Source organism: Culex pipiens, chromosome 3 (assembly GCF_016801865.2).
Source record: "Culex pipiens pallens isolate TS chromosome 3, TS_CPP_V2, whole genome shotgun sequence".
Classification (NCBI taxonomy): domain Eukaryota; kingdom Metazoa; phylum Arthropoda; class Insecta; order Diptera; family Culicidae; genus Culex; species Culex pipiens.
Window position 1 is genome coordinate 139537412 of NC_068939.1, and position 27744 is coordinate 139565155.

Sequence of the window (27744 nt, forward strand, 5' to 3'; positions counted from 1 at the left end):
ACCGATGACGCTTAGGGGGGAGGCACGAAATTAATTTCAATCTCCATCATTCTTCATTCCGGTGCATTTAACTTTTCATTCCGGGCTTGTTCTCGCGCGCGATAGGTCATCGGGGCTTTTCTCCTTTCTTTTTAACCACTTTTTTTTTGCTACCCTTCTCCGACTCACTTTTTCATCAGGGAATTATGCGTCCCCTGATGGAGCTTTCCGCCTCGCTGGACACCTACCGACCCAACTCGGCCGCCCTGTTCCGTGCCATTTCCGCCGGGTCCAAATCGGAGCTGATTCTGAACGAAGGTGAGTGGGACCGCCGTTTGCTAAGTGTTTGAGGGGGGAGGAAACGATCCGAACTGGAGAGATCATATTTTTTTTTAATTTGAAAAAATATTTTCAATTCCGAATTAAAAAAAGAACATCGAAATTATTTATAGTTAATAAAAAAATGTTTAAAATCAAAAGAAGCATTCTTTTAATAACTTCAAAATATTATTGAAAACAAAAGTAAATTTCAAAATAGATTATTATAAAAGATAATTTAAAATAAAGTTTCAAGAAAGCTTATATTTAGTTGAATGCTTACTTTACTTTACTTTTACTGCTCGTACAACCTCCGGGTCATGAGCTGTCTCCAGATGCGTTGCCATCTAACTCGGTCCTGGGCTGCTTCTCTCCAATTCCGCTGCGGAACTCCCACACTTTCCAGATCTTCCTCCACTTGGTTCAACCACCTTGCTCGTTGCGCCCCCCTCCGCCGCGTTCCAACCGGCTCCGAATTGAACACCAACTTCACCGGATTGATAGTCTGGTTCGGTTGGCGCGCATCCAGCGCGTCCGGCATTCTCGCGACGTGTCCGGCCCACCTGATCCGGCCAGCCTTGGCGACCTTCCGAATACTTGGCTTGCCGTAGAGTTGCGCCAGCTCGTGGTTCATCCTTCTCCTCCATACAGTGTTCTCACGCACGCCGCCAAAGATCGTCCTAAGCACTCGCCGTTCGAAAACTTCAAGCGCTTGCAAGTCCTCCTCGAGCATCGTCCACGTCTCGTGCCCGTAGAGAACGACCGGTCTTATCAGCGTTTCGTACATGGTGCACTTTGTACGCCGGGAAAGATGACCAGACCGTAGGGTCTTGTGGAGTCCGTAGTAGGCACGACTACCGGTGATGATGCGCCTCCGAATTTCTCTGCTGCAGTTGTTGTCCGACGTTACCAATGATCCGAGGTACACAAACTCCTCCACGACCTCGAACTCGTCGCCGTCGATCGTCACGCTCGGTCCTATGCGAGCCCTAAGGGACTCGGTTCCTCCTGCCAGCAGATATTTCGTCTTCGCAACATTCACCTTCAATCCAACCTTATCCGCTTCCCGCTTCAATTCGGTGTACCGCTTAGCCACCTCCTCGAACGTCCTGCCGACAATGTCCATGTCGTCGGCATAGCAGATGAACTGGCTGGACCGGTTGATAATCGTGCCCCGCATGTTGAAGCCCGCTCGCCTCATGACACCTTCAAGCCCAATGTTGAAACAGAGGCCGGAGATACCGTCGCCTTGTCGCAGTCCCTTGCGCGATTCGATCGGGTCGGACATCGCTCCCGAAATCTTCACGCTGCACCGTGCACCATCCATCGTTGATTTCACCAGTCTGATCAGCTTCCCGGGAAAGCCGTTCTCGTACATGATCTTCCATAGCTCATCGCGATCGACCGAGTCGTACGCGGCTTTGAAATCGATGAATAGGTGGTGCGTCGGGATCTGGTACTCGCGACACTTTTGGAGGATTTGGCGTAACAAAAAGATTTGGTCCGTCGTCGATTTCCCCTCCACAAAACCGGCTTGGTACGTCCCAACGAAATCCTTTGCTCGCTCTGACAGACGACAGAAGATGATCTGCGACAGCACTTTGTAGGCCGCGTTGAGAATAGTGATGGCTCGATAGTTCTCACATTCCAACTTGTCCCCCTTCTTGTAGATCGGGCATATTACTCCCTCTTTCCACTCCTCCGGTAGCTGTTCTGTGTCCCAGACCTTGACTATCAGCCGGTGTAGGCAGGCCGCCAGCTTGTCCGGGCCCATCTTGATGAGTTCAGCACCGATACCATCCTTACCCGCTGCTTTGTTGTTCTTCAGCTTCTTGATGGCATCCTTAACTTCCCTCATCGTGGGTGCTGGCTCGTCCCCGCCGTCCACCATACCGCTGACGTCGTTTCCCTCGTCGCCCTGGTACTCCGCCTCTGGGCCGTTCAGGTGCTCGTCGAAGTGCTGCTTCCACCTTTCGATCACCTCACGCCCGTCCGTCAAGATGCCTCCGTCCTTATCCCGGCACATTTCGGCCCGCGGCATGAAGCCTTTCCGGGATTGACTAAGTTTCTTGTAGAACTTACGCGTTTCGTTGGAGCGATACAGCTGTTCCATGTCCTGGCACTCCAACTCTTCCAGGCGGCGCTTCTTGTCCCGAAAGAGATGGGTTTGCTGTCTTCGCAACTGTTTGTACGACTCCTTGTTCCCACGGATGTTGTGCAGCAGCCACTTGTCCCGCGCTGCTTTCTTCTCATCCCAAATCGCCTGACATTCCTCGTCGAACCAGCCGTTCCGTCGAACTCGGTCCACGTACCCGATGGCGCTCGATGCCGCTGCGTTGATGGCTGCTTCCATATGGCTCCAGCAGGCCTCCAGAGGGGCTTCGGCAAGCTCACCCTCGTCAGGCAACGCAGCTTCGAGTTCCCGCGCGTACTGGGTAGCGACCTCATGGTCCTTGAGCCGCTCCAGATTATACCGCTGCGGGCGACGGTACCGGATCTTGTTGACCTCAGACAGGCGTTGGCGCAGCTTAGCCACCACCAGGTAGTGGTCCGAGTCGATGTCCGCGCCACGGTAGGTTCTGACGTCGATTATGTCCGAGAAGTGCCGACCATCGATGAGAACATGGTCGATTTGCGTCTCCGTGTCGTTTGGTGATCTCCAGGTGTACTTGTATAGGGAGGTGTGCTGGAAGAAGGTACTACGTATGGCCATGTTTCGGGAGGTAGCGAAATCGATGAGTCGTAGGCCGTTCTCGTTCGTCTGCTGGTGGGCGCTGAACCTCCCAATAACCGGTCTAAACTCCTCCTCCTGGCCGACTTGAGCGTTTAAGTCGCCGATGACAATCTTGACGTCGTGTTTTGGACACTTCCTGTACTCGCGGTCAAGAAGCTCGTAGAAAGCGTCCTTGTCATCGGCGTCGCTTCCCATGTGCGGGCTGTGCACGTTGATGATGCTCAGGTTGAAGAATCGGCCCTTGATTCTCAACCGGCACATTCTGTCGTTGACTGGCCACCAACCAATCACGCGCTTCGACATTTCGCCCAACACTATAAAAGCTGTCCCCAGCTCGTGTGTATTGCCGCCGCTCCAATACATAGTGTAGTTACCGTACACCCGGTGGTCCTTCCCCGTCCAGCACACCTCCTGCAGCGCCACGACTTCGAGACCGCGGACCCGCAATTCGTTGGAAAGAATGCGGTCGCTCCCATCGAAGTTGAGAGACCTGCAGTTCCACGTCCCGAGTTTCCAATCCCTGGATCCCCGAAAATCGGGTCGGCGATTGGATCTGCTCGCATCTGGAGCTCTCTGCACTACTGTTTTACGGCGGGTGCGTGTAGCCATCACCAACCCCCTGTCTCGCCGGAGGACCGTCGTACCAGGACTGTTTAAAGTCCCACCCTGGCACTGGGACTGTTAGTCAGCCGCCCCTAACCTGGGGAACAGACGCTGTTCCGAGCCGCCCCTAACCTGGGGAACAGACGCTCGGGGGGGGGGGGGTCCTAACTCTATCTGCTGTAAGCCGCCCCTAACCTGGAGAACAGACGCTTACCTCGACGATGGGGCAGGACACCGGTTTCCTTGAGCCGCCCCTAACCTGGGGAACAGACGCTCGAAGGGGGGGGGGGGGGGTTCACTCGCCTCTATAGGAGCCGCCCCTAACCTGGGAACAGCCGCTCACGCGTAGAAGGCGTCGAAACCCCTATTGTTTTGGGCCGCCCCTAACCTGGGGTACAGCCGCCCAAAAACGGATGGCGGAGGGGGGGGGGTAGCTGTTCTGTGTCCCAGACCTTGACTATCAGCCGGTGTAGGCAGGCCGCCAGCTTGTCCGGGCCCATCTTGATGAGTTCAGCACCGATACCATCCTTACCCGCTGCTTTGTTGTTCTTCAGCTTCTTGATGGCATCCTTAACTTCCCTCATCGTGGGTGCTGGCTCGTCCCCGCCGTCCACCATACCGCTGACGTCGTTTCCCTCGTCGCCCTGGTACTCCGCCTCTGGGCCGTTCAGGTGCTCGTCGAAGTGCTGCTTCCACCTTTCCTGGGGTAACCTAACCTGGGGTACAGCCGCCCAAAAACGGATGGCGGAGGGGGGGGGGGGGGGGGTGCACGTACGATCTGGTTGATTTAATTCACTCCACTTTAGCACAAAAAAATTTCTTTTACATTTTTTAAAACTTTTTGTTGATTTTTTTCTGCCGCACACTTTTTTCACTCCGACCCACTGTGCGTGTCGAAATTTCTTCCACACTTCCAAGCAGCACTACACCCAGCTCGTTCACGACGACGACGATACCAGCACACAACACAATCGCGGTGCGAAAGAACGAAGGCGACGACGACGACGGTATTGTACTTGCCACGCGGGAAGCACTTTATTGTTCTTGTTGTGGCTCGATTTGATCCGCAAATCGGCACAAAAACTCGCGAGAATTATGACGGATTCGCGATCGTCGAGCACTGCTTTTAATGCCCACCGGTTCACTGCAGGTTCCGGAGAGTCTCAACGGATTTTCACGCCGCGATGTACCGGCTGACAACGATTTTCGCGATAAAATCGACGGACCGGCCGGAGCGCGACACTACACCAGCTCGCACACTTACTTTTACTTTTACTTTTTTTAAGCCCCCACCAAAGTCCTTTAGACGACATCTAGAGTTTTTTTTGAAAAGGTCTCATAAGCTTATTTCATATGTGTATAGAACTTGATCAAAAAAAGTCTAGAAATATAATCTTTAAATATTTGCCTCATATTTTTCAATTGTTCATTCTTTCAAACATAAGAAGCACTTTTAAAAGTTGATAGAGCAATCATCCAACATTCATTGTAAATTTTGTATTCTATGAAAACCCTTATACAGCAAAATAAATTTTTTATGGTCTACTAAAATTTAAAATGTTACAGGCCTTTTTCAGTAAAATGCAATTCGAGATTTCTAAACGATTTTTGATAATTTTGCCTTGTATGTAATCATTGTCTCTGGGGCCAAATCTTATCGAAATCCAGTGAGTCTGAAGGTTCCCGCAACATCTTGTTTTTGGGACGCCCTATCGAAATCTCACGAATAACGTCATGATTCGAAATCCGGACACTTAGTAGCATATCATTTTTGTTATAGCTGGCAAAAAATCATGCAATAAGTTGTAAATGTAGAAACATCATCAGAATGTAGCATAAACAGTCAGTTTCAAGAAAATGCATGCAAACTATGTCTTTTCTAACCATTTTTCATCAGAATTTTAAAATCAAAGCGACTTGTTGTGCTTCGATTCCCGGACACTGATAAAAGCTGATTCAAAATCCGGACACTTTTGCTTCGAATTCCGGACACTCGATTTTACTTATGAATCGCACAAATTTGGACTGAAATGTTAGTGAATGGCATTCTTTAGGTCTCAAATAAGCCGTTAACATCAAAACAATCGATAGTTTATATAAAAATTTGCTAGAATTTAAGGAAATCTAAACCATAAATTTCTGCTTTGCCTTCCCGGTGCTTCGAACGCCTATGAAATATTTCAAGTGAAATGTTTCGCATTTTTGGTAAAATTATTATTTTATTGTATTTAATTGTTTTGGCATTACCTACAGCGTTCAAACAAAATTTAAATGAAAGTTGATGTTGAAATTCATCAAATAACACAGTTTTGGCATTCATAATGCGAACTTATATCCAAATTATTAATTAAACAAGATGAAGTGTCCGGGTTTCGAAGCGTCCGGGAATTCGAATTATGACGTTATTCTAAATATTTTTAAATGAGTTCAAGCATGCTAAAACTGAATATTTTCACCGAAAATTGCATTTTAAGTTGGTTTTCCAATGATTTTCTTTTACTTTTTTAAAAAATGTATTTTTAAATGCATTTTTGACCCCATACTTTTTTGACCTGTTTTCAAGGGAGTGGAAGGAGAGGCGAGGGCAAATTAAAAAAAAAACCGTGTCCTAAAATTACACGAAATATTTGAATATTTTTAAAATCAAGTTTTAAATCAAGTTTAGACAAAAAGTATCACCAAATGCCAAAATACTTCGACAGTCACGTATCTTATATGAAACCAATATATCAATAAACTACTGAAAACATTGTGTTGTCCCAGTTTTGATGAGTTAATTATTTGAAATGTAGTACCGCTAAAACTACGCACTCCTGAAAAAAACTTGAATTTAAAAGTAAAAAATCGTATGATGTTAAGTTGTTTTCAAAACATAAAAGCAGCTGCAATTACTTTTGATCCAATATTACTAATGTGAACAAAACAACTAGAAAACAATCAAATTGTATGCAATATATTCTTCAAATGGTTACATAACCTTATAATTTATCGAAATTCAATATGAATCCTACATTTCATCGTGATTGCAGCAATGAAGATTCATTAAAGTATGAAAAAAAGTGTAAAATCAAATGAAGACTTATTCAATAAAAAATCATTATTATTAAATGGTTTTACGGTTTATTCGGTGACTGAAAACCACTAATTAATAACATTTTATTGCTAATGGACACTGAACTGATTTTTTTTTTTTTTCATTTTCGCTGAAATGATCATCAAGCTCCAAAATAAATCCGTTTATAAATAAACTCCCCCACCAAGACTTCAACGCTCGATATAAATGAACTTAAATCCGGTCCAAAATTGCCCGAACTCTGCGACAAAAATACACTATTATCAAGCAGGAGGGGCACACGGTGTGTGCAGGGTATGTTTTAGTGGTGACTTTGTTGAAATGGATTTTCTTTAAAAGTAATTTAAACCTTAAGCGACGAACCCCTAATTTGTTCTTCTAATGATGTTTGAAAAAAAAAAAATCAATTATTGTTCCTTAAATAACGTTTGGTAGCTTTATCTTTAGGTAAATTTGTCTTAGTTAACTGAAACAAGTTTCAAAACTCCACGATTGGACTCACCGCCTCAAAAAACCAGCTCCGTTGAGCCGTGCAATCAGCTGACGCGAGGCGTGGTGGCAGTTGCTACGTGAAATGCATTTGTCGGGCTTTTTTTTGTGCTGCCCTTTCACGAGCTCGGTCAAGTCCCGAAGCATTGCAAAAGTGGGGTTGAGATTTAAATTGTATCAACGGCTCGAGACCGGTCTGAGCGAGTGCGTTGAAAGTGGGTCAAATTAAACTTAATTTTGAATTTTAGAAAATTTACCGTATCAAGGGGGTGTAGCTCAAATGGTAGAGCGCTCGCTTAGCATGTGAGAGGCACCGGGATCGATACCCGGCATCTCCAAAGATTTTTTGAATCAATTATCACATGTAATGAAGAGGCAAACATTCAGCAGTAAGCCCTGATTGAAAGACAATAGAACTATAAGCTTGAATCATCAAAACTAGTAATGATATCTACTTGAAACATTGTTTGATGTGTTTAATGTTCCCAGTTTTATCCTAACAAAACATAAAAGTCTGGAGATGCCGGGTATCGATCCCGGTGCCTCTCACATGCTAAGCGAGCGCTCTACCATTTGAGCTACACCCCCTGTAAAAAAAATGTTTTTGAAATGTCTTTTCATTTATTTAGAAACTTAATTTTTGCATTTCAGTTTTCACTCAAACCATAGCAAGATTTCTTCTGAAACTGGTTATAATTATTTATTAGAATAAAAAGAGTACAAAAAAACCTTTTTTACATTTACAATGTATTACAATTTGTTTGAGTAACCGTCAGAAGGGGGTAGAGCTCAAATGGTAGAGCGCTCGCTTAGCATGTGAGAGGCACCGGGATCGATACCCGGCATCTCCATTAAGATTTTTTAATGTTTGTGACTGAAACTCGAACCATTTCAAACAAAACATTTATTTTTCACAAAATGTCTCCCCAAAACAGAAAAGGACCCCGACTCGAAGGACTTTGACCTGAGCGGCATCTACAGCTCGAAGGCCGACTGGGGTGCCCAGTTCCGGGCCCCGTCCACGCTGCAAACGTTTGAGAACGGGATGAACGGAGAAAAGGGGAATCCGAACGGGCTCACCCGCAAGCAGGAAATGATGGTGCGCAGCGCGATCAAGTACTGGGTCGAGCGGCACAAGCACGTGGTTAGGTGAGTAGATATATTTAAAATAATAATGATGATAATTACTTAACAGATATTTACTCAAATTTTAAATGCTGAGAACTCGAAAAATGTACAAACATATCAAGCAAATTTAACTGCAAGTCAAATTCTACCCAAAGCACCACTCCAATACCACTCAACATCTACACGCATCAGGAATGGAGCAACTTGAGGGAGCTTTTATGCATTCTTCCAAGTGCTTGCGCCTGGTCGTTATGCAAACAGTGTGTCATGTTGTGTGCATTCGTAAAAAATAAACATTATGGCTCTTCTGGCTCTGCTGCCGCTGCTGCTGCTACCAGAAGCTACTTCACACAGAGTTATATCGCACATTCTTTCGTTGCGCACAAAGTGTATGCAACAGTGCGGAAATGTGTGTGTGTATTTGAGGAAAGCTTTTCTGTGCTACCAAATTGCCTCATGCAGGTCTGCGAGTTTCTTTGAATTGGAGAGAGCTTTTATCGTATTTTTTCTGTTGATGGCTGGTTTAGTAAGTGACTTTGGTAATATCATAAATGTCCCAAATGCATTTTCATCACTTTTGAGTAAATGATGCAGGTTGGCTTAAAATCATTTGTTCTTAAGAAAAAAATCAAATAACGTCATGATTCGAATTCCCGGACGCTTCGAAACCCGGACACTTCATCTTGTTTTATCAATTATTTGGATATAAGTTCGCATTATGAATGTCAAAACTGTGTTTTTTGATGAGTTCCAACATCAACTTTCATTTAAAGTTTGTTTGAACGCTGTAGTTAATGCCAAAACAATTAAATACAATAAAATTATAAGTTTACCAAAAATGCGAAACATTTCACTTGAAATATTTCATAGGCGTACGAAGCACCGGGAAGGCAAAGCAGAAATTTATGGTTTCGATTTCCATAAATTCTAGCTAATTTTCATATAAACCATCGATTGTTTTGATGTAAACAGCTTATTTGAGACCTAAAGAATGCCATTCACTAACATTTCAGTCCAAATTTGTGCGATTCATAAGCAATATCGAGTGTCCGAATTCGAATTCGAAGCAAAAGTGTCCGGATTTCGAATCATTTTTTATCAGTGTCCGGAATTCGAAGCACAACAAGTCATTTTAATTTAAAAATTCTGATGAAAAATTGTTAAAAAAGACATGTTTTGCATGCATTTTCTTGAAACTGACTGTTTATACTACATCCTTATGATATTTCTACATTTCCATCTTATTACATTATTTTTTGCCAGCTTTAACAAAAATGATATGCTACTAAGTGTCCGGATTTCGAATCATGACGTTATCCGCTTTTGTAGGATTGTAACCAATGAGACACTTTTGGTTTTGGTGTTTTTTAATCAGCATTTTTCTATGAACTTAAAGTTGCATTTTCTTTTTGATTAAGTGTTCTTAAATTGACCAAAATATGAAATCAATCTGAATGCTACAGCCAGACTTATTCAACTGTCTCATTGAAGACGCACTTGACAGGAACAATGAAACAGGTGGGGAAAAATAACACACTCTACGAGCATCAATATTTTTTAGTAAAACATCATATTTTTGTAATCGTTCCATTGAACGTGACTTTTTCATGAACATTTAAAGCAATTTTCTGGAGTTTTTTTTGAAAAGGTCGAATAAACCAAATTTCCAGTTTTTACTTTTTTGGGTGTCTTGGAAACCGCCTTGAGTCAGGGGTATTAAAAAACACCCAAAAAGCAAAAACTGAAATATTGGTTTATTGGACCTTTTAAAAAAAACTCCAGTTTTGTTAATTTGAAACTTCAATCAACTAAGATTATACTAAAAAGTATTTAAAAAGCAATTCCATCTCAAATCAGGATTTTTTGAATAAACTTTGTAGACATGTTATCCTAGGCCTATATAAGCCATTTTTGTGTAAATGGAGCCAATTGTACTCGAAAATAACATTTGAGAAGGGCGTAAGTTATTTAAATATTTTATATTTTGCAATTTAAAAAATACTGTACCTCGAAGCCATTATATCAAAAAGTAGTCAGAGACAAACTTGTAGAAAATTGGACGGGCTTTCTAAAAAAAACACTGAAATAAAAATACACCCACTCCTATGAGATTTTTTGATTTTTAAGTTTGTAAGTTAAATTTGATGGTGATGTCACGATTTTTTTTCGTTCAAAATTTTTGAGTAAATAGCCTACAATGTTACAAAAAGACTCACGAAAAATGCAGGATGGTATGTCCCTCCTAAAAAATACAAAAATCATTTACTTAAACTGTTTTTTTGAAAAGTGGTCTACACGACAAAATTTTTCAAAATCGATAGTGGGAATCGATTTCCCAGACAATTTTACATAAAAGTCTCGATATTGACCATTGCCCTAAGTCCAATCCTTGGGAGGATACAGCGGTTTTAAAAATAAAAATGTTGAAAAAATAGGTTTTTGGCAATTTCTCTATGACAGACTTGGTTTTTCTGTCTCGTAAATATTTTTAACGGAAAGCTCGTCCAATTTCCCATAAGTTTGCCTTTGACAGCATTTCAATTGGATGTAAGGGCTTACAGATATAAGCTTAATTACATTGCTTATAACTGAAAATAGAATATTTTTTTCAGTGTGTTAGAAACCAGGATAGTAAATTTGATTACGTAAATATAAAAACGATATTAATCAAAAAGCTGTCAAAGGCAAACTTATGGGAAATTGGACGAGCTTTCCGGTAAAAATATTTACGAGACAGGAAAACCAAGTCTGTCATATAGAAATTGCCAAAAACCACCAAAAACCTATTATTTCAACATTTTCATTTTTAAAACCGCTGTATCTTCCCAAGGATTGGACATAGGACAATGATCAATATGGAGATTTTTATGTAAAATTGTCTGGGAAATCGATTCCTACTACCGGTTTTCAAAAATTTTGACGTTTAGACCACTTTTCAAAAAAACAGTTTTAGTAAATGATTTTTGTTTTTTTTTTTTAGGAGAGACATACCATCCTGCATTTTTCATCAGTCTTTTGGTAACATTTTAGGCTATTTCCTCAAAAATTTTGAACGAAAAAAAATCGTGACATCACCTTTAAATTTATGTTTTGACTTGAAAATCAAAAAATCTCATAGATGTGGCGTGTATTTTTGTTTCAGTGTATTTTTTTCAGAAAGCCCGTCCAATTACCTTTAAGTTTGTCTTTGACTACTTTTAGATACGATGTAAAGTAATTTTCAAATTGCAAAATACAAAAATATGTAAATACCTTACGCCCTTTTCAAATGTTATTTTCGAGTACTATTGGCTCCATATACACGAAAATTGCTTATTTAGGCCTAGGATAACATGTCTACAAAGTTTCATTGAAATCGGAGAGGGTCGGGTACAGAAGTACCAGAAAAATTCCTGATTTGAGCTGGAATTGCTATTTAACAGAAAATTTATTAAATCCACTGAAAATGTGATTTTTGATCGCTCCTGAAAGTTTCATGAAGATATTCCATGATTAAACTGTGTAAGAAGCGAATTAAGCTCAAAATTTTGCCGTGCGCAAAGCGAGCTGTCAAAATTTCTGTTCGTTTTTCTCTGAACACATGATTTACGATTGCCACGATATCTCGATACAGAAATCAAAAACTGAATGTTTTTAAAATGAAAAACACTAAAATATTTTTATCTTTTTTCAATTAACATTTTGAAAATCGGCCTTCGTCATGCACACGGAACAAATTTGCGAGTCTTCACCAAAATGTTGAGCTGATTTGGTCAAGGCAGTGCTGAGATATTGTGGCACCCGTTTTTTAAAACTTCTTAATTCAAATAGCAATATCTCGGCAATTATACATAAAAATGTCTTCAAATTTGTTTTGTTGATAGTTGAAAATGTATATTTTAATGTCTTCAAAACAGATTTAAAAAAATGAAGAGTGTGCTCATACCAACCTATGACTTTTTTGCGGATTTACCCCTTAAAAGACCGACCACCGACAAAATGACGTTTAAAACTCGATTTTTGCTGGCTGAGACAGAGTCCAAAGATTGTAAGAGTGTTATTACTGTTAACTCTTGTAAATGATTTTTATGATTGCAAATTGGCTGTTTTAGTTTTTGGAACACGTTATAATTTTTGAATGCTTTGTCTGTTTATCTTTGAATCTATATTAAAATAAAAGCACGTGAAGATTAAAAGAAAAGAAACAACATTGAGCAACATGGAGGCTAGCAAAATTAAAAACAAACAAAAATATAGAAAAACTTTTCAATTCAATTCATCATTCATCGAACGAAATAGAGTGGTTCAAACAATAAGGGAAAATACCACACAAAGAAAACGAGAAAAAAACAGGAAAAAGATCAACCCTCGACAAATCCTTCAGGAAGCTTCCGCAAAGCCAACGCAAGTCGTAATTTATGGCACAAGTATTCAATTTTCCGCCTTGTGAGAACGGTGCTGGGTGGGAGTTGAAAATATTTCTTTTTCGCAACACTTCTGCCATTGTGCGTCCCTGCAAGGTGGGTGGGAAATTGACACTGAGAAAAAAAAGGTGTGTTCGATTCCAACTTACTGAATCACTTGGATTTATGACACTGATCGTTCGGCTTATCGAGATTGCTAGTGGTGTGAACCGATGATGCAACCGTTTGGCTATCTTTTTCTTCCCGTTATTCAGCGAGCAGTGAACCAGAAAGCGAGGGGGATTAAGGCAAAGCTTCAAAAGTTCTGCTGGAAATTCTCGTCCCCTTAGACGGTTTTTTTTTTTCAAAGCTAGCTCTGTGCAATTTTTCCACGACATCGTTCCTTTTTCCGGATCACAGTTGAAAACGAGTCCCAGTCTATTTCTGTTCCTGCTCGGATTTTCCACATAAAACTGTCATCGTATATCGTGATGATGCTTGATACTGGTGGGCGGAGGGGGAGGAGGGGGATTGCAACTCATAGGAAAACCAGGACGAACGCAGTGGGAAAAGCCAGAAATCTTTTCATTCTTGAAATCGTTGTTTACGTACTTGAATGTCTGTGACCTGAAAGCATCGTCGCGAAAGGACCTAAAGAGGACGATTTTCAGGACGACAGGAATCAAGAGCCAGCAGAGCGGGGAATGATGAGATGTCCTTGACTACGTGTCCTTGGTTTACTAATCTCAGTCCTGTCTTTGTGTGTGGGCTATTGTTGCTTGTTGTTTCACAGCCACCAGTGTGTTTGGCATTTTCATTTTCACCGTACTTTGTGTGTCCTGAGTCCTTTGTGGGGCGAAGGAAAAACCAGGTTCTTGAATTATGCCTCCATTTCACGGAGAGATCTGCTCATCATTGTCTTTAATAAGTTTTACCTTTTTGGCATTTGTTTTTCTTTGGGGTATTCTTTTCATTCAGCGGTGAATAGCTGGTGTGGCACCACATTCATAAGGATGTGCTTTTCTTGAGTTCTTGATTGTTTCCAACCTGATTAAGAGGCAGTATTTGTAAATATTGCTTGGTTTGTTCTAGAGGTCGTATCGAGGTGCTCCGATTTGGATGAAACTTTCAGCATTTGTTTGTCTATACATGAGATGAACTCATGCCAAATATGAGCCCTCTACGACAAAGGGAAGTGGGGTAAAACGGGCTTTGAAGTTTGAGGTCCAAAACACCAAAAAAATCTTAAAATTGCTCGCATTTCCGTAAAACTTCATCAATTCCAACTCTCTTAGATGCATTCGAAAGGTCTTTTGAAGCACTTCAAAATGTGCCATAGACATCCAGGATTGGTTCGACTTTTTCTCTTAGCTTTTGCAAATTACTGTCAAAAATGGATTTTTTTAAACCCTTAATATCTTTTTGCAACAGCCTCCAACAACCATACTCCCATAGGTCAAAAGATAGGTAATTATATGGACTATAAGCCTACGGAAATAACTTTTTGGCCAATCGCAGTTTTTCTCATAGTTTTTCGATTTTTCTAGAACAAACATTTTACAACGTTGGTTTTTGCCCTCTAGGCCGCCATAGCGGCACTTTTTGGTCTCAATTTTGTCATATTCGGAATCCTCGGACAATTTCACGTAAGTTAGAAGTATTGGAGTTGTAAATTTGATTTAAAATCTAATTAAATAAAACATTTTTGAATAAAGAAATAGATCTTATTTACCCTGTGTTCAATACGTCAAATACTGTATCAAGTAGGCGAAAACCTGTTTTACCCCTAATTAAACAAATTGTTAAAAAATATTTTAATTCATTCTAAATGGCAATTTTTCCAATCAAATTTACAACTCCAATGCTTCTAACTTACGTGAAATTGTCCGAGGATTCCGAATATGACAAAAATGAGACCAAAAAGTGCCGCTATGGCGGCCTAGAGGGCAAAAACCAACGTTGTAAAATGTTTGTTCTAGAAAAATCGAAAAACTATGAGAAAAACTGCGATTGGCCAAAAAGTTATTTCCGTAGGCTTATAGTCCATATAATTACCTATCTTTTGACCTATGGGAGTATGGTTGTTGGAGGCTGTTGCAAAAAGATATTAAGGGTTTAAAAAAATCCATTTTTGACAGTAATTTGCAAAAGCTAAGAGAAAAAGTCGAACCAATCCTGGATGTCTATGGCACATTTTAAAGTGCTTCAAAAGACCTTTCGAATGCATCTAAGAGAGTTGGAATTGATGAAGTTTTACGGAAATGCGAGCAATTTTAAGATTTTTTTGGTGTTTTGGACCTCAAACTTCAAAGCCCGTTTTACCCCACTTCCCTTTGTCGTAGAGGGCTCATATTTGGCATGAGTTCATCTCATGTATAGACAAACAAATGCTGAAAGTTTCATCCAAATTGGAGCACCTCGATACGACCTGTTACACATTGGTGAAAAACTCGCTCTTAATATTTTAAATAATAATGTATTATCGCAAACAAGAAATAAAGAAATTAAAACTGTAACACTAATTGAATAACCAGAATTCAAAACAAAGCAAAATCAAATGTTGGACACAAATGACGTTCAATGTCCACAAAGTGGAATAAAACAATCTAACTTTCCCTATACCCAAACTCCTAACCAATCGAAACTTCTCATCACCATAATTGAGTTTTCAACGACGTCTGTGGAAAACTGTCCGGGACGACCGTTCAGAACATCTATTAGCATTCTCTCCGCATAGAGAATAGAAAGTTGAAAAAAAAAACATCCAAATCGATATCGAAAGTCCATTATTTATTCATGTTCCCATTTCAATCTACGTCGTGTTCTCGGCCATTAGTAATTCAAATTGTATGCTACGGTATGGATCCTCCCAGCTCGCCAGCTTCAAAGCAGTTTTCGTTTCAATAACCGTTTTTTTTTTTTTGTTCGATTTTTCCACCCCAGGTTGGTCTCGGCCATCGGCGACACGTACGGTGCGGCCCTGCTGCTGCACATGCTGACCTCGACCATCAAGCTGACGCTGCTGGCCTACCAGGCGACCAAGATCGACGGACTCAACGTGTACGGGCTGACCGTCATCGGGTATCTGGTCTATGCCCTGGCCCAGGTCTTTCTGTTCTGCATCTTCGGCAACCGGCTGATTGAGGAGGTAGGTTTTAGGCATTTCTTTGCTTTGCTTAATTCAGACATTTGATTTGAATGGAACGATTGGAACAGTTTCCAAAAATACATGACAAAATTATATTTATCGATATTAAAAGGTTTCTGTCCCATTACAATTGAAAGCTAGTAACTCTGACTTTAGGATTAAAATATTTTTGCCTTCCTCACTGAGGTAAGGCTATAATCCTGCTCTAAAAATGAACTTTGTATAAAAACGTCGTAGACCCACCTTCATGTGTACATATCGACTCAGAATCGAAAACTGAACAAATGTCTGTGTGTATGTGTGTGTGTATGTGTGTGTGTGTATGTGTGTGTGTATGTGTGTGTGTATGTATGTATGTGACCAACAAACTAGCTCATGTTTCTCGGCACTGGCTGAACCGATTTGACCCGAACTTGTTGCATTCGACTTGGTTTAGGGTCCCATAGATCGAGTTTTATACAGATTGAAGTTTCGATAAGTAGTTCAAAAGTTATGTATAAAAATGTATTTTCACATATATCCGGATCTCACTTAAATGTATGTAAACTATGTCCGGGTCCACCATCCAACCCATCGTTGGTTAGGTTATCAAAAGACCTTTCCAACGAGTCCAAAACATTGAAGATCTGGCAACCCTGTCTTGAGTAATAACCACTTAAGTGATATTTATGTACTTTTTGAAGCCGGATCTCACTTAAATGTAAGTAAACTTTGTCCGGATCCATCATCCCACCCATCGTTGGTTAGGCAACTGAAAGGCCTTTCCAAAGAGTCCAAAACATTGAAGATCTGGCAACCCTGTCTCGAGTTATGACCACTTAAGTGATATTGATGTACTTTTTGGATGCCGGATCTCACTTAAAAGTATGTAAACTATGTCCGGATCAACCAACCGACCCATCGTTGGTTAGGCAACTGAAAGGCCTTTCCAAAGAGTCCAAAACATTGAAGATCTGGCAACCCTGTTTCGAGTTATGACCACTTAAGTGATATTGATGTACTTTTTGGATGCCGGATCTCACTTAAAAGTATGTAAACTATGTCCGGATCCACCATCCGACCCATCGTTGGTTAGGCAACTGAAAGGCCTTTCCAAAGAGTCCAAAACATTGAAGATCTGGCAACCCTGTCTCGAGTTATGACCACTTAAGTGATATTTATGTACTTTTTGGATGCCGGATCTCACTTAAAAGTATGTAAACTATGTCCGGATCAACCAACCGACCCATCGTTGGTTAGGCAACTGAAAGGCTTTTCCAAAGAGTCCAAAACATTGAAGATCTGGCAACCCTGTTTCGAGTTATGACCACTTAAGTGATATTGATGTACTTTTTGGATGCCGGATCTCACTTAAAAGTATGTAAACTATGTCCGGATCAACCATCCGACCCATCGTTGGTTAGGCAACTGAAAGGTCTTTCCAAAGAGTCCAAAACATTGAAGATCTGGCAACCCTGTCTCGAGTTATGACCACTTAAGTGATATTTATGTACCTTTTTGAAGCCGGATCTCACTTAAAAGTATGTCCGGATCCACCATCCAACCCATCGTTGGTTAGGTTATCAAAAGACCTTTTCAACGAGTCCAAAACATTGAAGATCTGGCAACCCTGTCTCGAGTAATAACCACTTAAGTGATATTTATGTACTTTTTGAAGCCGGATCTCACTTAAATGTAAGTAAACTTTGTCCGGATCCATCATCCCACCCATCGTTGGTTAGGCAACTGAAAGGCCTTTCCAAAGAGTCCAAAACATTGAAGATCTGGCAACCCTGTCTCGAGTTATGACCACTTAAGTGATATTGATGTACTTTTTGGATGCCGGATCTCACTTAAAAGTATGTAAACTATGTCCGGATCAACCATCCGACCCATCGTTGTTTAGGCAACTGAAAGGCCTTTCCAAAGAATCCAAAACATTGAAGATCTGGCAACCCTGTCTCGAGTAATAACCACTTAAGTGATATTTATGTACTTTTTGAAGCAGGATCTCACTTAAATGTAAGTAAACTTTGTCCGGATCCATCATCCCACCCATCGTTGGTTAGGCAACTGAAAGGCCTTTCCAAAGAGTCCAAAACATTGAAGATCTGGCAACCCTTTCTCGATTAATGGCCACTTAAGTGATATTTATGTACTTTTTGGAAGCCGGATCTCACTTAAATGTATGTAGACTATGTCCGGATCCACCATCCGACCCATCGTTGGTTAGGCAACTGAAAGGCCTTTCCAACGAGTCTAAAACATTGATGATCTGGCAACCCTTTCTCGAGGTATGGCCACTTAAGTGATATTTAAGTACTTTTTTATTCCGGATCTAAAAAAATAGATTAAATTGTTGTACAATTATATCATATCAGCCATTGTTGGCAATAAGTGAGGAAGGCTCCAACCACATAGGTGGATTAAGTTAGTTTTTTTTTTTTATTATTATCTGTCCTCATGATTACTGACGATGATTTTGGACTCTTAAATTAAAACTAATTGGAAGTTTTTGCATTGAATTAATTCAAGTCTAAACCACCACAATTTTGGAAAATCACCATACAAGTTTAAAAAAATCATTTTTTAAAATTCAAAAACAAAAATGGCATTCCAAAATGTTTTTTTTCGTGAGGGTGGTCCAGCCGCACATCGTTGATGTTGAAACCTCTAAACTGGGCCCTCGTCCTGTCACGTCCGCCAGTAGTCTTGTCGTACATTACAACTAGAATCAGATCTGCAAATGAATTAGTACACTTCGACCAAATAAACACTGACGCTGTATGGATCTGACTCTACAATAAATGCACAGTTGAGTGTTATTCATTAGTCCAAAATGTTCAATTATTCATTTAAGTCCAAATATTCATTTGAGCAGTTCTCTAGGATTTCGGTCATTCGATTTTTTTTTGTATTTTTTAATCCGACTGAAACTTTTTTGGTGCCTTCGGTATACCCAAAGAAGCCATTTTGCATCATTAGTTTGTCCATATAATTTTCCATACAAATTTGGCAGCTGTCCATACAAAAATGATGTATGAAAATTCAAAAATCTGTATCTTTTGAAGGAATTTTTTGATCGATTTGGTGTCTTCGGCAAAGTTGTAGGTATGGATACGGACTACACTGGAAAAAATAATACACGGTAAAAAAAATTTGGTGATTTTTTTATTTAACTTTTTATCACTAAAACTTGATTTACAAAAAAACACTATTTTTAATTTTTTTTATTTTTTGATATGTTTTAGAGGACATAAAATGCCAACTTTTCAGAAATTTCCAGGTTGTGCAAAAAATCATTGACCGAGTTATGAATTTTTTAATCAATACTGATTTTTTCAAAAAATCGAAATTTTGGTCGTAAAAATTTTTCAACTTCATTTTACGATGTAAAATCAAATTTGCAATAAAAAAGTACTTTAGTGAAATTTTGATAAAGTGCACCGTTTTCAAGTTAAAGCCATATTTAAGTGACTTTTTTGAAAATAGTCGCAGTTTTTCATTTTTTAAAATAAGTGCACATGTTTGCCCAGTTTTGGAAAAAATATTTTTGAAAAGCTGAGAAAATTCTCTATATTTTGCTTATCCGGACTTTGTTGGTACGACCTTTAGTTGCTGAGATATTGCAATGCAAAGGTTTAAAAACAGGAAAATTTATGTTTTCTAAGTTTCACCCAAACAACCCACCATTTTCTATCTTCAATATCTTAGCAACTAATGGTCCGATTTTCAATGTTAATACATGAAACAATTGTGAAATTTTCCGATCTTTTCGAAAAAAATATTTTCGGAATTTTCAAATCAAGACTAACATTTCAAAAAGGCCAAACATTCAATATTACGCCCTTTTAAAATGTTAGTCTTGATTTGAAAATTCCGAAAATATTTTTTTCGAAAAGATCGGAAAATTTCACAATTGCTTAATATATTAACATTGAAAATCGGACCATTAATTGCTGAGATATTGTCGATAAAAAATGGTGGGTTGTTTGGGTGAAACTTAGAAAACATCAATTTTCCTGTTTTTAAACCTTTGCATTGCAATATCTCAGCAACTAAAGGTCGTATCAACAAAGTCCGAATAAGCAAAATATAGAGAATTTTCTCAGCTTTTCAAAAATATTTTTTCCAAAACTGGGCAAACATGTGCACTAATTTTAAAAAATGAAAAACTGCGACTATTTTCAAAAAAGTCACTTAAATATGGCTTTAACTTGAAAACGGTGCACTTTATCAAAATTTCACTAAAGTACTTTTTTATTGCAAATTTGATTTTACATCGAAAAATGAAGTTGAAAAATTTTTACGACCAAAATTTCGATTTTTTGAAAAAATCAGTATTGATTAAAAAATTCATAACTCGGTCAATGATTTTTTGCACAACCTGGAAATTTCTGAAAAGTTGGCATTTTATGTCCTCTAAAACATATCAAAAAATAAAAAAAATTAAAAATAGTGTTTTTTTGTAAATCAAGTTTTAGTGATAAAAAGTTAAATAAAAAAATCACCAAATTTTTTTTACCGTGTATTATTTTTTTCCAGTGTAGTCCGTATCCATACCTACAACTTTGCCGAAGACACCAAATCGATCAAAAAATTCCTTCAAAAGATACAGATTTTTGAATTTTCATACATCATTTTTGTATGGACAGCTGCCAAATTTGTATGGAAAATTATATGGACAAACTAATGATGCAAAATGGCTTCTTTGGGCATACCGAAGGCACCAAAAAAGTTTCAGTCGGATTAAAAAATACAAAAATTAAAATTGAAGAAAAAAGACCGATTTCGTAGAGAATTGCTCATTTGCCAAATATTACTTTGGATTGAAAATCTAAATTTTAATCTAAAATCCTCTAAACTTAATGTTCAAAAGTAAACGTTCCTTTAACTGTTGTAGTACCGTAAAACGGGGTGACTTTGATAGCCGGGGTGACTTTGATAGGCTTGAGATTTTTCCGCAAAATGAAGAGTACAAATAAATTACATACGGAATGGTTTGTAATCATACTGACCGGGGTAGAGAAGTGTTCAAAGTACCTAAAGAAGAACTTTTCATAAAATTTTGAAAAGTTTAAATAGTTAGTTAACTACAACTAAGAAAATGTTGATGAAAAGCTTCTCAAAGTGTCATGATTTTATCAATGAACATGATTTTGAATCGTGAAACGGAATGCATTTTCGGATTCTCTGGACAATTTTCCACTAGAAAATGGTAAAAAAGTTTGTAAATAATAAATTAAATGTGTTTTTAAAAAAACATTTCAATAAAATCTCCAAAATTTAAAGGCAATTTCAGTTGAACAAATTTCATGTAAAATGTGCAAACTTGTGATTCGTGCTTTGAATTTAGTATAAAATGCAATATAAATCGATAATTTTGTAAACACAACTAATTTTCACTAATTTAAGGAAAAATTCCAACATTTTAACAATTTTACCTGAAATTTATATGTATTTTGTTAAAAAGAACATAAACTTAGTTAACTAAATATAAACATTGATTTTCTTTCTTTAAAACTGTATCAGCAACCTTAGTGATGGTACATTTGACGTAAAAATAAAGTTTGAACGCTCCAAATCTGATTTTAACAAGAAAAACTAAGACTATCAAAGTCACCCCGGAATTTAAACTAAGAATTTTTAACGTAACTATTTTTCCAATTACTATTGAAAAAACTTTTTTCAAAAATAGTGCATGGACTTTGTGTGGCATACCCCAGTACATGTTTTAAAAATAATAATCTTGAGAAAAACCTTGACAGTTGGAAAATATTCCAAAAACAAATTGAAATCCTATCAAAGTCACCCCGGTTTACGGTACTACTTCTATCAAAAACAATGAAAATTTATGAACTGATATACAAATAGGATAGAAACCGCGATTTGAAAAAGAAATGACCATTTACGTCAAAAGATCCGTAGTTCCTCGATTCGCAACAATGGTCGATACAACCATAATCCGAAAACCGTTAGTTCAACAGATCAACGAATTTTGTCCGATATCATTACATTATTGATTGAGTCTCGATCTCTATGGACAATTTGACATAAAAGAATGCCTCGTATTCTACATCAATTAAAGTTTATTGACAGCATTACTCTTACTTAACAATTGCAACTAACTTTAACATCAAATAGATTTGGAAAGGATACAGATTTATTTTAAATGCTAATGCTAAGCAACAAATCAATTGTACTATCCTGAAGTCCCAACCTAAATCCCACAATGTGATAGTGAAAAAGCAGCGGTGTCTTGTGCAATTGTGATATTTTCACTATCGGAGAACTACCTAGTTCACGAAGACAGCTTATCGGTCAACGCTTAAGCCCTGGGGCTGCGACAAAGCGAGTTCTCGTAGCATGAAGTGGTGTCCATAGTGCTTATAAAAAGAATGTATAACCAAATTTTAACTAATACACTACGATCAAATCATGCCCCTTGACTTTACAAGGCCCAGGGAAAATTATAGTCCTAAATGTTGCTATAGAAAACGTTAAAAAATAATTCAAAGCTTTATTTAAGCACATCTTACCTTAGCAATTCTCTACGAAACCTTTTTTTTTTTTAATTTTTGTATTTGAAACTTTTTTGGTGCCTTCGGTTTGCCCAAAGACGCCATTTTGCATCATTAGTTTGTCCATATAATTTTTCACACAAATTTGGCACCTGTCCATACGAAAAGCCCATACATCCAATTGAAATGTGGTCAAAGATAAACTTATGGGAAATTGGACGAGCTTTTCGGTAAAAATATTTTTGCAATTCCGTCGTGAAACTACACACTTTTCCTGTCATTCTTGAACGACGAAATAGCCTACTTTTCTGTACCAAAAATAACAGAATCGAATAGCAACACTTTTCAAAATAAATGCTGAAAAGTTCTACTTTTCAGCACTCAAATGGGTGCTGAAAAGTTGAACTTTTCAGCACTTGTTTCGAAAAGTAACACTTTTCAACATTTTTTTGAGTTAAACGATTTATTGACAAAATACATGAAAATTTGACCTAAAATTTCACTAAGTGTGTGTTTTTTGGAATTGCAAGAAATGTTGTATGGAACTCGTTGCAAAACTTGATTTTTTCAGCACTCTTCGTATTTATCCAACTCGGTGAACCTCGTTGGATAAATGTACGACTCGTGCTGAAAAAATCCTCTTTTAGCAACTTGTTGAATAAACTACTATTTCGAAACTGAAAAATCAAGTCCGTCATATAGAAATTGCCAAAAACCATCAGAAAACCTATTTTTTCAACATTTTTATTTTTAAAGCCGCTGTAACTTCACAAGGATTGGACTTAGGACAATGGTCAATATGGAGACTTTTATGTAAAATTGTCTGGAGAATCGATTTCCGTATTCGGCTTTTGAAAATTCTGACGTTTAGAGCACTTTTCAAAAAAACAGTTTCAGTAAATGATTTGTGTATTTTTTAGGTGAGTTGCTCCATCCTGCATTTTTCGTGAGTCTTTTTGTAACATCTTAGGCTATTTTCACAAAAATTTTGAGCGAAAAAAAAATCGTGGGCTCACCTTCAAATGTAACTTTTAAACTTAAAAATCAAAAAATCTCATAAAAGTGGAGTGTTTTTTTCTTTCAGTGTATTTTTTTCGGAAAGCCCGTCAAATTTCATACAAGTTTGTCTTTGACCACTTTTTGATATGATGCAACGGCTTCGAGATACAGCAATATTTAAATTACGAAATACAAAAATATTGAAAACACGTACGCCCTTCTCCAATGTCATTATCGAGTGTTACTGGCTCTATGTACACAAAAATGGCTTATATATGCCTAGGATAACATGTCTACAAAGTTTCATTGAAATTGGAGAGGGTCGAGAAAAAAGTACCTACAAAATTCCTGTTTCGGGCTGGAATTGCTCTATATTTTTTGTAAAATTCGTGCCTAAAAGGGTTAAACTAAATACTCTACGTTAGCATCTTTGATGCTGGAATTTGTATCCAGGCAATATTTTGCTGTGTTATCGTGACAAATTGTATAAAGAAAAGATTTGTGTCTTTTGGTTCTTCCAGCTTTGATTTTGGAGTGAATTCAAAGTATGCTAGAAAACTAGTAAATTTAGGTTTGAAAACTTTTTATTGGAGGTCAATAAATTTGAAAGATATGTACATGAATCCATCTACTTTTAATGACTTTTGTGATTATAAATCATATAAAATCGAAGAAAAAACTTGCTTGCTTAAGACCCAACGCCAAAATCATTCGATTCACCTCGTAAAATGTCGAGAAAGAGCCCTTCTTTCATGGTGCCAAATATCAGCCTTGCCTATTCTTTTTCTATTTTTTTTTTGTTTTACGAAACACACCATGATATTGTTAACCTATTTACTTTAAGGGGTTACATACATGTACATCAACAAAAAAGTCAGAGGTTAAAATGAGCACACACTTCAACTTTTTTAAAGTTCTATTTTCAGGGCATTCAAATATATATTTTCACCTACTAACAAAAAAAAAATTGGAGATATTTGGTAGCATCATTGCCGAGATATAGCAATTTCAATTTAGCAGTATCAAAAAACGGGTGCCACGATATCTCAACACTGTCTTGACCAAATCGGCTCAAAATTTTGGTAAAGACTTGTTAAACCGATTCCGTGTGCATGACGAAGCCCGATATTAAAACAAAAAAAATAAAAAAAGATAAAAATATTTTTGTGTATTTCATATAAAAAACCGTTAGTTTTTGATTTTAGTACACGAGATCTTGAGAGTCTTCACCTCAAATTTCAGTCAATTTGGTCCTTTCCATCTCGAGATATCGTGGCACCCGTAAATCAACTCGGGGTTCAGAAAAATAAACGCCAATAAAGTTTGACAACCCGCTTTGCGCATGACAAAATGTTGAGCTCAAATCTTCCCTTACTCAATTAAATTATAAAATATCTTCATGAAACTTTAAGGAGTGATTAAAAATCATGTTTTGAGTGGATTTAACAAATATTTTGTAACATATAATTTTGTGATTTTCTACATGTATGTAACCCCTTTATCCTGTAAAGTATTTATTCATAGGGGAAAGTGGGGCAAGTGTAACAGGCTAACGAAATACTCGTTATAACCCATTAAAAAGTTCAAAAATCTGTCGGATTCTATTATGATCATCTTATTCTTGGTCTTGACTAAGACCTTGTTAGAACAAGTTTTTTTTTTAAAAATCCAGTTTTTTAATGTAAAAAAATGATTTTAAAATTTTTGATTTTCCGTACGTTCTACTCAACTAGTGGGGCAAGACGAACAACCCGTTGGGGCAAGAGGAACAATGCATGAAACAACAAGTCAATTTGCTAACAATTGAACTGTTATCACTTAGATACATCAGATTAGAATGTATTTGAAAGGTCTCTTCCATTTTTAGATTAAATAATAAAATATTTCACTAAAAAAATTAACGTTTTTACGAAAAAAAATATTACTTAGATGATAAATAGTAAATTTTCATAATATCACTATATTTTGTATAGACAATTTTTTTAACAATTGTTTATCAGTTTTAAAGTACTTTTATGTATTTATTTCCCAATAAAATATGTTGTTACAGCAATTCGTATTTTTTTCCATACTAAAAATCCATATGGTACACTTGCCCCACCTGAACAAGATTTTTTAAAAGCTCTCAACAAAAATAGCCAAAAGTTTAATCATACTTTGTAATAGGTGCATGTCATTGGTAGGGACACTACTGATCTAGGAAAAATAGCATTTTGATAAAATGAGCCTTAAAACGAACCCTAAGCCTAATTTTGTGCTTTCCAAATATTATAACAAAACAAAGGTTTTGAAAAAAACTTCATTAAATCCTATGCCCCATGGCGTATACGTCGTTTTGGCGGTTATGTGGTAGTAAAATCAGCTCATTGCATTGCTAGCAACAATTCCTCATACTGGAAATAATCAAAATTGGAAAAATTACGGCCGTACGAGCGATTGTTCCTCTTGCCCCACCTTCCCCTACACACTTTTCTAATAAAAATAATAAAATTAGATAAAAGTGAAAAAAAAACACTCAAACAGTTTTCAGCTTTAAAATATTATTTTCAATGTTTGGATATGGGTTCGATCACAATTATATTTTACCAAAAATTTAAATAATTCAACACTCTTTTTTCCCAACTTCCAGAGCTCCTCGGTGATGGAGGCGGCCTACTCGTGCCACTGGTACGACGGTTCCGAGGAGGCCAAAACCTTCGTCCAGATCGTGTGCCAGCAGTGCCAGAAGGCGATGACCATTTCGGGGGCCAAATTTTTCACCGTCTCGCTGGATTTGTTCGCATCGGTAAGTTGGAGCGGTCGTTTGCAAATTTGATGCTCGAATTTTTGCTAATATTCCTGTTTTTTATAGGTCCTGGGAGCAGTCGTGACCTACTTCATGGTGTTGGTGCAGCTGAAGTAAAGCGCTGGCGCAGATTTGCGAGATATTTTGTACTTGTTTACTAACTTTGATACATATCAACTGAAACGGCAATACATGACAATTTACTGTAGATTTTAAAACAAAAGGAATCATCCGTAAGTTAGAGTAGGCTGTAGTGATGTTAGTTTGGAGCAATATAGATGTTGTTGAATATTTTTTCAAACGTTTACATAGATCAAATTTAGTCAAAACTGGCAATACAATGTTCTTAAAGTGGTTCATAAAATGTGTTTTTTTTTCTTGTTAAAGTATCACATCTTTTTAAAAAATGAATCCTTTAAAGGCTCTTACGACTAGCATTTATCACAAGTTTGCACTTCGCACGAAAATGCATTTTGCAGGAGCCCTATTTTAGTTCCTCCAATTAAGACATATCTACAATTCGAATTGAACCAGGCAGCGGCAGCTCTCCAAAACTGATAAAACTTGGTGTTTTTCGAAGCGTGAAGGACGAGCCAATAAAATTGTGAATCGGAAATTGCACGCAAAGAAGAAAGCCTGTGGCTCTGTGGCGCCATCAGCGAACGTAACGTAATTGTACCTACCTATACTTGCAGTTTTCAAGAAGCTCGTTGTAATAGGTGAAACGAAAGTTCAAGAGTTTACAAATAAAAAAATACTAAACATTTTCTAAAAAAACTGATAAATCTACCTGATTATAAAATGATATAAAAAAATCTTGAAATTAATTTTAAAATCTTAGCATTTTTCCCTTACCTTTATTTCAAATGTTCTTCTTGAAATAAAACAAATCTGCTAAGTTGACGATGTGCAGGGAAGAAAGGTTGAATCTCCAAAGTATTTTTTATCTAGAAACTAAAACTTGGTTTGAAAAGTCATTTTGACTAAATTTAGAGAACTACATCATCAAAGTTCATGCCTCAACAAAACCAGTGAATCCGGAAACCCCTTGCTCCCTTAACTGAATTAATTTTATGACGCGTAGTTGCAGTTGTTTTCACCGCACACTTTATATTTTCGCACTTAAACTTGTGCTCGGAAGGTGCAGCAATATCGGTCATCAGGTGGCTTGCGCACGTGCTCGTGGGTGCATTTCGGAAAGTCAACGTCCGCATGAATGAAAATCTCGAAAAACCTCCCAACGAAAAGATAGCCCAAGATGAATGCATCTGCCGAATCACGCCACCTGTTTGCAACTCTCAACCCCAGCTTTTGATTGGAGAATCTTCGATAAAGACGTATGTTTCGAGGTGGGTGGAAGAGGGGGAGATGGGGGTTCCATCCATAAAATGGAAAATTAGAGAAATTCGGCAACGATTTGCGGTTACGAGAGCTTGACGCAGGTTGAATGAGTCGATGGAAGGAAAAAAAAAGCAGAGCTGAAAAACCGAGCCGACGAAAATTAGCTGGGGAATTAAGTTTTTATTTTGCCAAACAGAGGCAAGCAGGCAAGTAGGTTCATCACGGTGGCCAAGATCATATCGTTGAAGGTAAAGTGGCCTGGCCT

General features: G+C 38.1%; 1 protein-coding gene and 2 non-coding genes across 3 annotated transcripts in view; 2 read left to right on the forward strand and 1 right to left on the reverse strand.

The window, feature by feature from the left end:
- Nucleotides 1–26494, forward strand: part of LOC120421244 (odorant receptor coreceptor) — a 36557-nt gene extending 10063 nt beyond the window's left edge. The window contains exons 5-9 of the mRNA XM_039584445.2: nucleotides 180–297; nucleotides 8132–8345; nucleotides 15650–15854; nucleotides 25983–26138; nucleotides 26205–26494. Of these exons, the coding sequence (XP_039440379.1) occupies nucleotides 180–297; nucleotides 8132–8345; nucleotides 15650–15854; nucleotides 25983–26138; nucleotides 26205–26255 (744 nt within the window). The 3' untranslated portion in view covers nucleotides 26256–26494. The remainder of the gene's footprint in view (nucleotides 1–179; nucleotides 298–8131; nucleotides 8346–15649; nucleotides 15855–25982; nucleotides 26139–26204) is intronic.
- Trnaa-agc (transfer RNA alanine (anticodon AGC)) lies at nucleotides 7462–7534 on the forward strand. Its single transcript has one exon. It is a non-coding gene; the product is annotated as a tRNA-Ala (tRNA).
- On the reverse strand, nucleotides 7712–7784 carry Trnaa-agc (transfer RNA alanine (anticodon AGC)). The gene has a single exon. It is a non-coding gene; the product is annotated as a tRNA-Ala (tRNA).
- Nucleotides 26495–27744: the final 1250 nt, after the last annotated feature.